This window comes from Mytilus californianus, unplaced genomic scaffold (genome assembly GCF_021869535.1).
Source record: "Mytilus californianus isolate M0D057914Y unplaced genomic scaffold, xbMytCali1.0.p SCAF_7, whole genome shotgun sequence".
Taxonomy (NCBI): domain Eukaryota; kingdom Metazoa; phylum Mollusca; class Bivalvia; order Mytilida; family Mytilidae; genus Mytilus; species Mytilus californianus.
Genome location: NW_026262723.1, coordinates 85544859 through 85560626, shown reverse-complemented (window position 1 = coordinate 85560626; position 15768 = coordinate 85544859). Strand labels below are relative to the sequence as shown.

Sequence of the window (15768 nt, the reverse complement as noted above, 5' to 3'; positions counted from 1 at the left end):
TTACTGGTTTAGTTTCATAAAGATGTCATTTTCAAGATAGAGTCACTAAATGTGTAAATTTTAAAATTTATTTTTTTATGCACAAAAAACAATTCATTTTCAAAATTCAAGAAAGTCACTTCAAGAAAAAAATGTTTTTCAATTGGCAGATTTCTCATGTCTTCAAATTGGACTCCTGCATATACCTAAGATCATAATCTAAACTAAATATGACCTGTGCTTTTTAATTTGCATGTATTGTACAGACAAAGTTATAACTCCAACATTTTAACAGTCCTTAAAACAAAAACTTTCTAAGACATAAATTTAATGCAATCTATCAGAATATCAACTTACGTTCTGTAGCACTGTCTCATTGCTCCTCTTGTAAATGGCTACAATATAAAATTTAAAAAATATTTAAAGCTCCCGATTTCAGACTTGCAAAGTACATGTACAATGTATCTCTTTCAGAAGCTTTATATATGAATACTTTTCAAAATAAAGCAACTCTATTTATTCTAATTTATACAGCCTTGGCTTTCAATTTTTTGGTTTCGAGCACTCCTGATGAAGGTTAATCCAGAACAGCCTTTAGACTAATTAAAATTTATAATGTGCTATTTTTATTTAAAAATGTTAAAATGAAATTTGCTAGATGTGATACTGTCGATTAATTATTATTCGTGGGATACCAATTTTTGTGGATTTCAAGAGTATACATGTAGGTGAGCCAAGAATTTAAATGATCAACAAAATACAAATTTCTGTAGGCTTGCATGAGGACTTTGGCAAAACCATGAAATCAAATATCCATAAAAATACGATTTTTTATCAATCCACAAAAATTAGTATCCACGACATGTGACGACAATAAATGAATCCAAAGTATTCAAAATGTAATCACAAGTGGTATAAAGAGTGTATGTGAATAAAGACAAAATAAAGGCATAACTTTCAAAAACTTTACAAATTACTAAAAGTGGTGTCAACAGCAAAAATCAGAGAATTACTAGAACATTTAATATCTTTTGTATTATAAGCACTTATCAAACATGAAGGAATGCACAATGCATGGAGATGTCAAAGAATCTGAGAACAAACAGTTTTGAATTATCCTTAGCGTTCAATACAAATGTAGCTACAGTAAAATGACTGTAAAAAGAATATTGTTAATACATGTATATCTACTTGAAGGAACAAAGGTCTTCATTTATTCCTTAATTAATTATAGTTATATGATTGTATTAAAATACATAGTAGTTCAAATACCAACATAACGTTAGAATATAATTGCAGTATTGAAGTTAAATATAAATGAATACCAAATGTTTACCTTTGTTTGCATTTTAACTTGGACTTCATCTGTACACCATATTTTCTTGTGAGGATTATATCTATGTCTTATACACATTTCTGTTTGAATTTGTTCAATGTGAAATTTAGACCATGGATCATGTTCATACTGATCTCTTGCTCTACGAATTGCTTTTAACCAATTGATTTTTGCTCTACTAGCATTCAAGTTCTTGTTTATATCAAGCCTAATGCTTGGTGCATTTGCAAGCGCTCTTGATAATCGTCTTTGACGAAGTGTCATAAAAGCCTTTGGCTTTTCTTCATTCTCACTTTCAGACTCCCTCTCATCAGATGCTTCACCTCCTTGACCATAATCATCATCATCAAACAATGTTATGGGGAAAAGCATAATCTCCCCGTCACTACTGGCAGACGATGAATGAGACATGTTTACAAATGAAAAATTAATTTAAAGAGGCTAAAATTCCTATCATTTGGAATACCATCCAGCAATTGGTACTTTCTTGTATTCTGTTTCATAGTTGACTGCAACCCATTTTGCTGGAAATAAAAATCAGTTATAAACTTTGTAAATAGTAATGTGACTTGTCATGCCTGTATTGTCACAGTATTGATATAATTGTGATATATAAGTTATCCGTTTGAAAAATATGGACTTAAGACAATCAAATTTTAAAAGAATAGCTCTTTCATATTACATCACAGAATAAAATATTCTAACAAGTATTTCATAATAGAACTCATTTCTACATTGTTTTATAATAAATTTCCAAAAATATAAATGAGGAAATAAATTAGTTTGTGTACATGGACTTCATTATTATTTATTAATTAAATAACATAGATGTTTCACAGGGATTCCATCATAATTTTTGGTTTGCAGACAACAATCACATGGTCATTAAAATGTTTTATTTCCCAATAAAACACAACATCCATGACTGCATGTGTTCTCCACAACAATGCTAGAAATATTTAAAACAAAACAAATGAAAACAAAATTTACCTCTCTTCATTTGCTGTATCGACTACACACAAAAACTGCTTTTTTTAAAAACTTAATCTGACAAGAAAACTATGCAAGAAATCCTGTTTCAGTTATCATTTTTAGCTGTGCTGTACAGTAAAAACACAATGAATGAACATAATGAGATGTCATTGAACAGCAATATCAGTGAACATACATGTATTATACCTGTACACAATAAACATATACAATGACAGTACTTAAAGCTTCGTCACATTTATGACATAATTCTATATTTATAAATATAGTTGTAAGGTTTTATTCTAATTTTCTAAAGGTCCTAGGAGTATTGATCAGACCAAGAACTATACGTATGAAGGTCCACACACATGTCACAGAAAACCCTTAATAGATTCTAATCTATTGAATTAATACCAACATTTCCAAATGGTAATTTCTCTTTCAGTACGTTTCGTCACACTAAATAGGGAAGTTTGAATTTGTGATACCTGAGCTGTGCCTGTGGAAAGTTGTCACGTACACTGTTAGTGTTAAAAAATATATAAACTTATAAAGCATGGCCTACCATCATCAGGACTGACATAAAACAATGCCTTAATTCCTTTACAACGTGGGTCTACAATCGATTACAGCAATCCAAAAACACTGAAGTAATGTTTGTATTTCCCAAGTTTCTGTTTTATTTACAGTATTGTTGTAACCAATAAAAAGCAGCCCAGCAAAGCATGTGGTTTCTGTCCTCCAAGTTGTTTACGTACATTCGGTATATTCGGTTTACGTGCAACAAAGGTCAATGTCAATCAGACTCGAAACATCCCGAATGTCGAAAGTGTGTAATCATGATTCATAACTGTGATTAACAAGAGGCCAACGTGTGTGAACAGAAGTAACAGCCCCAGCGCGCATTTTATTTATTAAAGTTATATCTCATTCTGCATAGTTGTGTAAAGTATTTTAAAACCAGAAAAAAATACTTTTGAATTGATAAAAAGGCATTTCTTGAAACTTGTTCTTTAGTGTCCTTTATCTCTATTTCGATGGGATAGATTCGTTCAACATAGTCGCCAAATTTTGTATTATTTAGTGAGAGAACATCATCTATATAGCGGAACGTAAAGTTAAAGGATATTGCTAACTTTTTATCTTTCTTCCTAAGAAGTTCCTGTATGAAGTCAGCCTCATAATAATAAAGAAACAAGTCGGCAAGAAGAGGGGCACAATTGGTTCCCATTGGAATTCCGACAGTCTGTTGAAAAATACGTCCTCCAAACGTAACAAATATGTTGTCAATCAAGAAATCAAGCATCTTAATAATGTCAGTTTCAGAGAATTTTTTGTTTGAATCAGAGTGATTCTTTACAAAGTAGGATTTATCCCTCCCCAAGACAAGATACTTGTATCTACGTTCGCCATTCTTTTTAATGAAACAAAGTAATACCAACTCTTTCAATTTGTCTTTAAGTTTGGAATGGGGAATACTTATGTAAAGTGTAGAAAAGTCAAATGTTTTAATACTATTGCAAGATGAGAGAGTCTTAGATTGTATGTACTCTAAAAGATCTTTGGAATTTTTTAGTATCCACATCTGATTCACGCCACCTCTAGAATAGGCAGTTTCACAATAACTTTGGAGCCCGGCTTTGATTGCTGATAAAATAGATGTTAATGATTTAGAAAGAGGTTTCGTGGAGCACTTGGAAGACCCAGCAATATACCGTTGTTTGTAAGGACACTTATGTAGTTTAGGTATCCAATACAGTGATGGAAGATCCAGTTCTTCATCTTTGGTTGAAATTCCAAAGGAACATAGAACAGACCTATGATTATCCAGGATTTCCTCTTTGGTAAGTGTCGTGAGGGTATATGTTGAGTTTCCAAGTGAATTGTCAATACCTAATTCATTTATCAAGCAGTTTATGCAGGAACATATATATTGATATACTGTTCCCAGGTTTATGTAATGATATTTACACACAAAAACGATGTTGTTTGGGGCTTTATCTGCGGGGACAACAACATATTTGTCATGGAGGTAGGACAAGTGTTTTGCAACATACAATTGTATTATATGTCTCTGTTTAAACTAAACCCATTGATTAGAATACGTTCGCTCATTTTCCTAAAGTAGTTACATCAGCATCTGTGTGCAAATGTGAACATTAGTGCAGTTAATTTTTTTATTGCTTCTGAAAATCTTTTGTCTTATTTCAGTTAACTCCCGAATTATCAGATCACTGCCAATATATAATTGCTTCAATGTAATTTCAGAACGAATCAGAAGAAGAATACTTTCACCCCAATGCCAGACTAAATATATCTGGGATGATAATTCCCCATTACATTTTCAAAAGTCTTTAAACACCTTTGAAGTTAACAAAATGATTGAATTTAATCTTATAAAAATAAGGAGATGTGGTATGATTGCACGCAATGCCGGAGACAACTATCCACCAAAGTTAAAATGAAGTGGATGTAAGCAATTATAGGCAAGCGTACGGCCTCCAACAATGAGAAAAACCATACCGTATAGTCGGCTATAAAAGGCCCCGACATGGAAAATATGAAACAATTCAATTGAGAAAACTAACGGCCTAATTTATAACAAACCAAATTACAAATTACAAATTAAGAAAAACAAATACATGTATGACAGACATAAACAAATATTAGTTTGGAAGATGGGAAGAATAATTTCAGATCCCTAAATAAAAATACATTTGCCGAAAATGAATCGATTCTTCAGCAGCTTAATAATTTAGAAAAAAATAATATTTTTAATGAATTAGACTTTAAGATCACGGAGTCTGAACTACTAAAAGCCATTAAATCTTTAAAAGAATGGCAAATCCAATGGTTTTACTATGATACTGAATGAAATGATTAAATATGGCCAATCAATTTTAAACCCATTATTTTAAAAAGTTTTGAATATATTTTTTTTCAGCAGGAATCTATTCTAATATATAGTCAAGGGGATACGTTTCACCTAACATAAAAAGGGGGTCAATATATGATCCTTCAAACTATAGAGGTATAACCATGTGACACTATGGGTCAACTTTTTAACAGAATATTTAATAATAGACTGACAGCATTTTTTGAGAAGAGAAATCTCATTTGTAAAGAGCAAATTGGATTTAAACGTGGATGTCGTACATCTGATCGTATGTTTGTTATAAATACTCTTGTACAAAAATACATTAGAAATAAATCCCAACCATTATATGCATGTTTTGTAGATTTTAAACGTGCATTTGTCCGGCTCTGTATGGCACCTAGGACTTTTCTGTCAGCTTAAAAAGGCTGGTGTCGGTTCAAAATTTTATAATATACTTAAGTCAATGTATAAAAACACTCACTTATGTGTCAAAATTGATTCTTTTAAAACAGAGTTTTTTCCAGTCCAATATTGGTGTAAGACAAGGAGATCGCTTGAGTCCAAATTCATTTGATTTATACTTAAATGATTCACCAAATTATTTTGATTCTACATATGACCCAGTTACCTTAAACTCAAAGTCCATTAATTGCTTAATGTATACTGATGATTTAGTATTATTGTCATCCAGCGAGGCAGGGTTACAAAATTGTGTAAACAAATTATCCAGCTCTACCAAAGACTGGAATATGGTTATTAACTGTGATAAAACTAAAATAATTGTGTTTAACAAAGCAGGTAGATTAAAAAATATAAAAATTACTTATTGTAACAGCCTTATAGAATGTGTTCAAAACTACACTTATTTAGGGGTAACATTTAGTGCATCAGGTACATTTCCATATGCCAAAGAGGATTTAAGTAAAACGGACATGAAAGCATTATTTAAGCTGAAGACAACGCTACAAGAAAAACCAAATATTACTACTATTTTACATTTATTTAATCACACAATGAGGCCAATACTTTTATATGGATCAGAAATTTGGGGTAACACATCCTCCGATTTTTTTTTAAACTGACCCTGAAACCTTTATTATAAAAGAATTGACACCATCTCAGTTGAGAAAGTACATAAAAAATTCTGTGAATTTGCATTTGGTGTTTAAAATAAATCATCCAACTTGGCCAGTAGAGGTGAACTAGGAAGTTATCCAATCATTATGTATGTTTTTCTTATCATGATTAAATATTGGTGTTATCTAAAAAATATTTCAGATAAAAATAGTATATTATATCAAGCTTTCAAGAGTCTATTATAATGGGTTCAGAAAATAAAAAATCCTGGATTAGTAATACGTGTATAAGAATAGTTTTGTCTTATCTGAACTTGATTATTTATTCCATATGCCTAGTTCATCTAATTATATTATAACAAAATTAAAGAGTTCTCATAAAACTATATTTAAACAAAGGAGTAGGCCCAGTAAGACCCCTTTTTGACCCCAAAATATAGCAGTTTTACAAAATTGTTAAAATGTAAATTGTTAGCTATTTATTGGAAAGAAGAATACTTCTGTTACATAAATATGGGCTGTTTTTGACAATACAATGCATCGGGTACTAGCATCATTAAGTCATGCTAAATTACTGAAATCTTCGAAATTTTAGCATATTTTGGTTAATTTTTAGACGGTTTCCGTCTGAAATGGAAGTGGCCGCATTTGTGTTCATTCTTAATATTTAAATGTAAGTTGTATTTGATGATCATACATTACATATATAAAGGTTGAGAATGAACACGGATGCGGCCACTTTCATTTTTGACAAAAACCATCTGAAAAGTGACATATTATGGCATATTTGATAGATTTTTCATATTTAAGCTTAAATTTGAGCGTCTTTAATGACTAAATCAGTTCAAATCTTTCACATTAACTAATTGAATCGACTGAAGTAGACACTTAAGTGTTTAAAAAGTGTCCAAAATCTTTCATCAGATGAACCTGAATTTTGAGGCCAAAATCGGCCCTTACCGGACCTACTCCTTTGGTCTAAAAGGCTTTTTATATGATAATACAAAACATTCCAAAGTTGGGAACAAGTTAAGAACATATCGTAAATTTAAAAAAACATTTTCAAATTAGAAAAATATTTAAGTTGTGGTAATGAAAATGAAAGAAGATTGTTTACTAAATTTAGAGTAAGCTCACATAACCTCAACATTGAGAAGGGAAGCTATTGTAACTTGGATATTAGTGAACGAAAATCTAATTTATGTAAAATTTCTGTTGAAGATGAACTCCATTTATTATCAATGCCCATGATTAACAACAGTGCGCAAACCATACTTTGATCAATTAAATAATAATAATAATAATTTTAATAAACTTACTGATGAAAAAAACTAATTGGGCTTTTAATCAATGAAGACACAGACATTATTAATATAAATCACAAACTTTTAAAACAACTGTCCAAAGAAAGAGATGCGCTAATGAATAATTGACTTAAGAGCTGTCCCCCTTTATTACTATTTTTATTATTGTATGAAATTTCTATGTTCCAAATTGGAATCCATGTTGCTGGTTTTTATTCACCAGTATATATATGTTATACAGTTCTTTTCTTCAATAAATGTATATATGTTCAATGTTTTAATCAACTTAATCATTCAAGTCCTGTTTCAGTATTGAATGTTTTGTCTTGTAGTCATAATTAAACTGTAATTATTCTGCCGAAATACGGGCACTATGATTAGTTAAAGGGAAATCACACTATTGTTTATACGCATCGCTCTCGGCGCCGCTATAGTGTCGTGACCGTATTATGACGTCGCCGTTTCGAGTCCGTCGTAAAGGTTGCTAATTTCTAAAATGGCGACCCGCTCAAAGGGACGTTCGCTAAAGCAAGAGAAAGCAAATGACGTTTTGATTTAAGTGCAAAAAATGAAAATGCTACTCGAAACGGACAAAATGTATGGCCAAAAAATAGCCGAAAGTGGTCTTGATATGGTCTTGAATTACCTTACGATTGGGTTTGAAATGAGTTACTCTCTTTAGATAAAGATATTATTATTATTAATATTATTATTGAGTTAGTATTTACATACAATACCATTTATACAATTATTTTTCTTAAAGGTTTATTAATTTCACCGAAAAATATTGTTAGATATGAGAAATATCAACATTTTTTGTTGATCTGGTCTTTATTATTTGTAGTGAAATCCGCCAGCTCAACTTTTTTTTGTAGAATTTTTTTTTTAATTTACTGTAAAGTTATATTTTCATATATTAACATATTTATTGATCTCGCAGATTTCTTAGTTTCATGAAGAAAAAAATATTTTAAAACAAAAGAGATATTTATCACACTTTTTGTCGATCATTTCAGTATAATCAAAGCGTACATCGGCGAATGTGAAATCCGTCCGGTCAACTTTTTTAGGAAAACATTTTGTTTTACTATGAAGTTTAAATTTTCATATAAGATAACTATTAATCTCGCAGATTTCTTAGTTGTATGAAAAAATATTGTAAAACAAAAGAGATATTACTAGTAACACTTTTTGTCGATCAGTTCAATACACCTTATCCTGGTTCCCGGTACTACGTTCCAGGTATATGTGTAACATACTGAATATTGCGATCGGGAACCATTCTAAATACACCTTATCGCTATTCCCGCTTGACCCGAGAATCTGTCCCGCTCGAACTTTTGACGTCATACAACAATCATTTTTCCATTGTGGCGTCAGAAATTTTCTATTATGATGTCAAAATTTTACGGGAACTTGTGTGATGTCCAGTAATGGCGGACAAATAGCGATAAGGTGTATATTGTTAAGCGTACATCAGTCAGAGTGTGAAATCCGTCTGGTCAACTTTTTTTTTGTTAAATTATCATAAAATATAGTCTAATATTTGTAAGGTCTTCAAATATTAAAATAATCTATCAAATAACAAAAAAGTTCTGACTATTTATATCTGGTCAATACGGGCAATTGTCCTGTCACTAGTGTAACCCAACTGTTGGCAGCGTATCGTCGCGATGCGGTATGTGGGAATATACTGGAAAAAATAACAATATACCAAGAGTAACAGCAAGTAAGCGTACAGCTTCCAGAATTTGAAGTTTTCTGTCCAACAGAGGGGTTAAAATAAGAACAATGAGTTTCGATGTTCTTTTAGTGTCAAACGCCTCTCTCTCTCTCTCTCTCTCTCTCTCTCTCTCTCTCTCTCTCTCTCTCTCTGTGTTTCTTTTTTTGGGGGAGGAAGGGGGTATGGGGAGGGAACAAACACATGAACACGAGTGATTCGTAGAGTAATCATATTTGTTGAAATATCAAACGTTATATAAGAATAACGCCAGTTAAACATCACTGTAAAAGAAGCATATAAAATTTTACATCGGTTGCTGGCTGTCGAAATCAAAGAAAATTTAGCACCGTATTATATAGTACATTATACTCAATCTTCCTTTAATGCTTTGTACAGGCTTACATAATTTGGGCACAAAAAAAAATCATATTTTGTAGTATTTCTTCAAACTGTCAATTATAGCGAACTGTACGACCAGCAAGTTAAAAAATAAGGCCGCTAGACGTCAGAGCAATCTGGGAATATCAAACACTATGCCTATTTATTTTTGTTCTATTGATGACCGTACTGCCTACAACAACAAGAAAAAATCCACACTGTATATTTGGCTTTACAAGACTCCAACAAGAGAAATATTTAACACACACACATGTATTTATGTAAAGTAACATGTCTTTCAGAGTGCTAATCTGTAACCATCACATTAAGGTCATTCATAAGTATTCATCTCATATAGAAAAAAATTTTGTGCTGATATTCATGTAATATTTGCCACTGAAAGTTTTGCAAAAATCAAGAAAAAAACGAAAACAAAAACAAAACAAAAACTAGTAGTTCAGAAGTAGGTTCGTGTTCAGATCACTCAATGTGATCACTTGCATGTCAACAAACAGTGATATAGGGAGATTGTCAGATTCCGATCATGACTGTAAAGGAAAGCCATTTGTTTAATACAAAGGTAGCTGATTTACTCTTGATACCTTGATTCTTTAAAAAAAATGGCCAACATGATATAGCAGAGTGCTGAAAGTGGCACACACAATCAATCAGTTATTTTCAAATGACCTATCATTAATCAGTTTTTGCAAAAAAAAAGTATATAGGCTATATCATACTGAAACATAAATGTGATAAAAAGAATATACAATTCAAGAAAGAGAGGTGCACCAACAGAAAATAGAAACTGCAATCTTTCTTTTAATTTCATCGGATCTCAGATCTCAAAATTTTAACTCTTACCAGAATTTATTCTGTCTTACAGTATAACTCTGAAGTTTCTAAGTGGAACTCGAGCTTTAACTAGAACTCTTACTCGAATTAACATTCGGACTAAAAATAAAACTGGAACTTTAACTCTAAATTTAGCTGTAACTCGAACTCTTATTCTATATCAAAGGTTATCCACACTCTCATTTGTCATCTGATAAAAAAATTCGTAAGGGTTCCACGGAACCCAGTGTCTCGCCTACTTTTGCTTTTAATCGCAGGCTCAACAAAAATGAGGAAAAAAATCAATAAAAATATTCCTCTCGATACTATCTTTTGATTGTAAGAAGCTTCTGTCCAAGTTTGGTATAAATCTAGGATAGTTTATGGATCTAATAAATGTTTTAAAAACTTTTACCTGCATACTGTATGTAATGTTAACTGGAAGAAAAACTAAGTCCATTTATAAGTAAAATACGGATAAACAGGTAAAAATTTTGACAAAATTTACTTCTGGATACTATCTTATGATCATAAACAAGCTTCTGACCAAGTTTGGTACAAATCCAGGATAGTTTAAGAAAGTTATTAAAAATTTAAAAACTCTAACCACAGAGTAAATGTATTGTTTCCTGGCAGAAAAACTAAGTCCATTTATAAGTCAAATATGGAAAAACAGGAATTTTAATTTTACAAAATTTACTTCTGGATACTATCTTATGATCATAAACAAGCTTCTGTCCAAGTTTGGTAGAAATCCAGGATAGTTTAAGAAAGTAATTAAATCTTCAAAAACTTTAACCACAGAGTGAATATTTGTGGACGACGACGCCGACGACGCCGACGACGGAATGTAGGATCGCTATGTCTCGCTTTTTCGACTAAAGTCGAAGGCTCGACAAAAAACTAGAGTAAGATAAAATATATCAACATGTCCACAGAAACACAGATAGATGTAGCAGAACAAGAAAAAAAACTAGATCCGTTTATTACAAATTAAAAGATTTTTTTAAATACATATCACCTGGGAACATTATATGTTCCTGATATCAATATGGCGATGTGTATTAAATTATCAGATGCATTGTATTTCTCATAACATACCAACGTTGAGCGATTAATCGAACGGTAATAGAATATACGTAATACATAAAGTTTTGATTCACAGGCGATGAACATTGAACATATTATGTACAATGAACATGAAACGATGTATGAAAAATTTGTAAGGGTTCCGCGGAACCCAGTGTCTCGCCTACTTTTGCTGTTAATCGCAGGCTCAACAAAAATGAGGAAAAAAATTAATAAAAATATTCCTCTCTATACTATCTTTTGATTGTAAGTAGCTTCTATCCAAGTTTGGTAAAAATCCAGGATAGTTTATGAATCTAATAAATGTTTTAAAAACTTCAACTGCAGACTGTATGTAATGTTAACTGGAAGAAAAACTAAGTCCATTTATAAGTAAAATAAGGAAAAAATGGAACAAAATTTTAACAAAATTTCCTTCTAGATTCTAGCTTTTAATCATAAACAAGCTTCTGTCCAAGTTTGGTACAAATCCAAGATAGTTTAAGAAAGTTGTTAAAATTTTAAAAACTTTAACCACAGAGTGAATGTAATGTTTCCTGGCAGAAAAAACTAAGTCCATTTATAAGTAAAATACGGAAAAAAATGGATTTTTTTTTTACAAAATTTACTTCTGGATACTATCTTATGATCATAAACAAGCTTCTTTCCAAGTTTGGTAGAAATCCAGGATAGTTTAAGAAAGTTATTAAAATTGCAAAAACTTTAACCACAGAGTGAATGTAATGTTTCCTGGCAGAAAAACTAAGTCCATTTATAAGTAAAATACGGAAAAAATGGAATTTTTTTTTTACAAAATTTACTTTTGGATATTATCTTATGATCATAAACAAGCTTCTGTCCAAGTTTGGTAGAAATCCAGGATAGTTTAAGAAAGTTATTAAAATTTCAAAAACTTTAACTACAGAGTGAATATTTATGGACGCCGCCGACGACGACGACGACGACGACAACGACGACGACGCCGACGGAATGTAGGATCGCTATGTCTCGCTTTTTCGACAAAAGTCGAAGGCTCGACAAAAATGGGTGCGGGATGATAGAACTCAGAAAAAAATTTGGTTTCCACAGTTCGACAAATTATGAAGCGTCACAGAGTGTAATTACGGAACCAATTTTAAATTCCTACCGAAAATAGGTTTCATTTAACGTGCTGAGTTTGTGGCATTTTTAACACGGCATTTCAGGTTTTATCTTCCCGGTGCGAATGGACAAGCTAGTGAAATTATGGTAACGAAATTATTCTGCCTGCAGTCTAAAAGGAACGTGTTACTTTTCAGCCCGGATACCCTCAGTCTCCCGAGGTAGAAGATTCTTTATCTGGAAGCCGAAAATTATTTCTATAATACGGCATGAGGGAAACATTCGTTTTCCCCATACAACAAATGCAATTAAAAAAATGAGATGACTTCAACTTTGACAATTACTTTAAAATAAACTGTTATTGTATCTATGTTTAACGATTCGATAGATTGATAAAGATATCAATGAATAATCAAAATACCTTAAAAAATGTTCAAAAATGATATTATATTTTGTGTTGAAAAGGTTTAATTCAACCCAAGCGTTGCAAGAAATGCTGTTATGCCAGCAACGTCGTTCTATAACATTAAAAGGTTATAGTTCCCGCCAAAATTCAATAATAAAGATTATTTCCGTTTTAGCGGATTTAAAACATCGGTGACCCCCCTTTTTTATTTATGCTTTTAAAATCTTCTCTGAAGTTGCAACTTATGCAGAAGTTTGAAGGGAAAAACATTAGTAGATTTTTTTTATTTCAAGAAAAATCTATTATAAATAGCAATTAAAAATGGCGGGAAATGTTCAAATGCCTTCAAAAATAAGGAAACCGAGACAAATAAATGTTCATAAGGTACAAGTTACATTTGACTGTTTTTGTTATTCCAGTTAAACATGGTTTTTCAATAACTTTGGTTTTTTTTATCAATTTAGAGCGGTATTTCTATATTTCGTTATAACGCGATTCTTTAAGTTTTGATGACGTCATATCTCGAAAACAACATCGGTGACCCCAATTTTTTTTCGCCTAAAATATCTTAATAAGTATGATCTGTCTACATGCAAAATTTCAATGAATTATTATTAGTAGTATAAATAGTGTGATTTACCTTTAATGAAATTATTTGTATTTGAATTAAAACAAAGTTTTATCATCTGCATATAATGAGATACGTGATACAAAATGAACAAAAAAAATCATCATGGATTTGCCCCCCCCCCCCCCCCACTTTCGAAGTCCTACGCACACGAATAACAACAAGTGATTGATATCTATGATTTTCGATAACAAGAGTATAAATATGTTGAAATGTCTATCCTGCTTTACTGATTATAATTGAATTTATGTTGAAAGTTCAGATGAAGGTTTCACTACAAGCATCACCTAATCTTAACATTGTCAATGATTCATGTAAAGGAGGTCGGCAAAAGTGTGCGGGTGGGGGGGGGGGGGTCTTATGTCTTATTGGGCAAAAAGAAAAACATTATCAATGATCCAAGTAAAAAAGGTTAACAAAATTACTGAACTCCAAGGTAAATTAAAAAAGGGGGAGTCATAAAAACTGCCAAAATCAAACGTTATTAATCAACGGAACGAGTGAAAAACCACTGACTTGGTACAGGCATTTCCCGAAGAAAATGGTGGGTAAAATGTGGTCAAGGCCAGATTGACCCTGCCAGACGGACATGTACACCTTACAATCCTTCCATACACAAATATATAGGCAACCTTTTGTTTATAGTACTATACACGAATAAAATGCTCCGTGGGGCACATCTTGTTACGACCGCAGATATGGAATCCTGAATAGTTGGGGCAAGTATGGACACTACATTCAAGCTTGATACAGCTCTGCATTTGGATTGTGATTACAATTTGACACAGCATAGGTTTCTGACACAGAATGAATGTGGTCAAAGAACTGAAACATTTGAAATCGGAGTTTTACCTATTATGGTCCTATATCCAAAATCAAAATACACGGTTAGATTCAGCATATCCAAGTACACCAAGCATTTAATTTATTTATTCACTAATGGACAATATTAGCTAAGTCCATAAAATGCACAATAAAGGAATTTGGTTTCAGCTGTAATTGGTTGGAAAACTTTTATTAAATTAATTAATAACTTTTTGGTGTTTGAATATTGCTACAAATGGGTACAAATGATGTGTATGGTAGTTGATGATTATTTGTCATCAGGTAATGAATGATGTAGTGGAAATGAAATGCAGAATAGAATTATATCTAAGTTAAAAGGATAATAGAACTATATTATAATGAACTGAAGATTGTTTTTAATTTATTGATGAAATAGGATAATAATATGAGATAAAATTGTGGTATGAAATTGTGCATGAATTGTTAATTGTGGTTTATGGGATTGTATTTCTAAGTGGTTGGGATGTTATTTTGATTATTGTGAATTTGTGGTTAGAATTGTTCTGAAAAGTGATATCAAAAGGTGACATTAATGTTGTGTGTTTTCGAATGGATTATCATTAAATTGTTGTTTGAGTTATTTCCCTTTGGATAGAAATTCAATATGGAGGAAAGTGTTTTTAGTATATGTGGGTAATGTTTAAATCATTATTGAAGTGGATTGATATATTTGAATGAGAATGGTGATAATTTGGTAATTTTGGGGATGCATCTTTTTATCTATTTAGCTTAAACCTTGTAAGGGAGGTAACTCTTAATGTAAAAAAAAAATGAAATTGATCAAATATAAGCAATTCAGCATAGCAAAAACCCCTACCATTCAATTTTTTGTTGAAATCAAACAATTTGAAAGTTTAATTTAGGACCCTTTGGACACTTTGGACCCTGACGTTGACCAATTTGAATAAGAGTACACGCGCTGAAATGTCTGCTTTACTTATTATTGAATTTATGTTGAAAGTCTAATATGAAGGGTTTACTACAAGTATCATATACACTCAACATTATTAATGATCCATGAAAATGAAGACACGGTCAGATATATCATGCAAGACAGACATGTACACCTTACAATCATTCCATACACCAACTATAGTGGTCCTATCATTTATAGTACCTGCGAAACAAATCAAACCACAAAATCTTAACACTGAGAAATGAACGATGACAATGAGGTCATGGTAATATGAACCATACAAGACAGACATGTACACTTCTTAATGATATAGTTGACTTATTGCT

At 31.6% G+C, this 15768-nt stretch overlaps 1 protein-coding gene across 3 annotated transcripts in view; it reads right to left on the bottom strand.

Annotated features, from left to right (window-relative positions):
- Nucleotides 1-2989, bottom strand: part of LOC127707707 (eukaryotic elongation factor 2 kinase-like) — a 28204-nt gene extending 25215 nt beyond the window's left edge. The window contains exons 1-3 of one of the 3 annotated variants that reach the window (XM_052212391.1): nucleotides 2853-2989; nucleotides 1316-1839; nucleotides 337-374 (exon numbers count right to left, since the gene is read on the bottom strand). In XM_052212391.1, coding sequence (XP_052068351.1) covers nucleotides 337-374; nucleotides 1316-1726 — 449 coding nt within the window. In that variant the 5' untranslated portion in view covers nucleotides 1727-1839; nucleotides 2853-2989. The remainder of the gene's footprint in view (nucleotides 1-336; nucleotides 375-1315; nucleotides 1840-2852) is intronic. The other 2 variants (XM_052212392.1, XM_052212394.1) reach the window with 2 other exon arrangements.
- Nucleotides 2990-15768: the final 12779 nt, after the last annotated feature.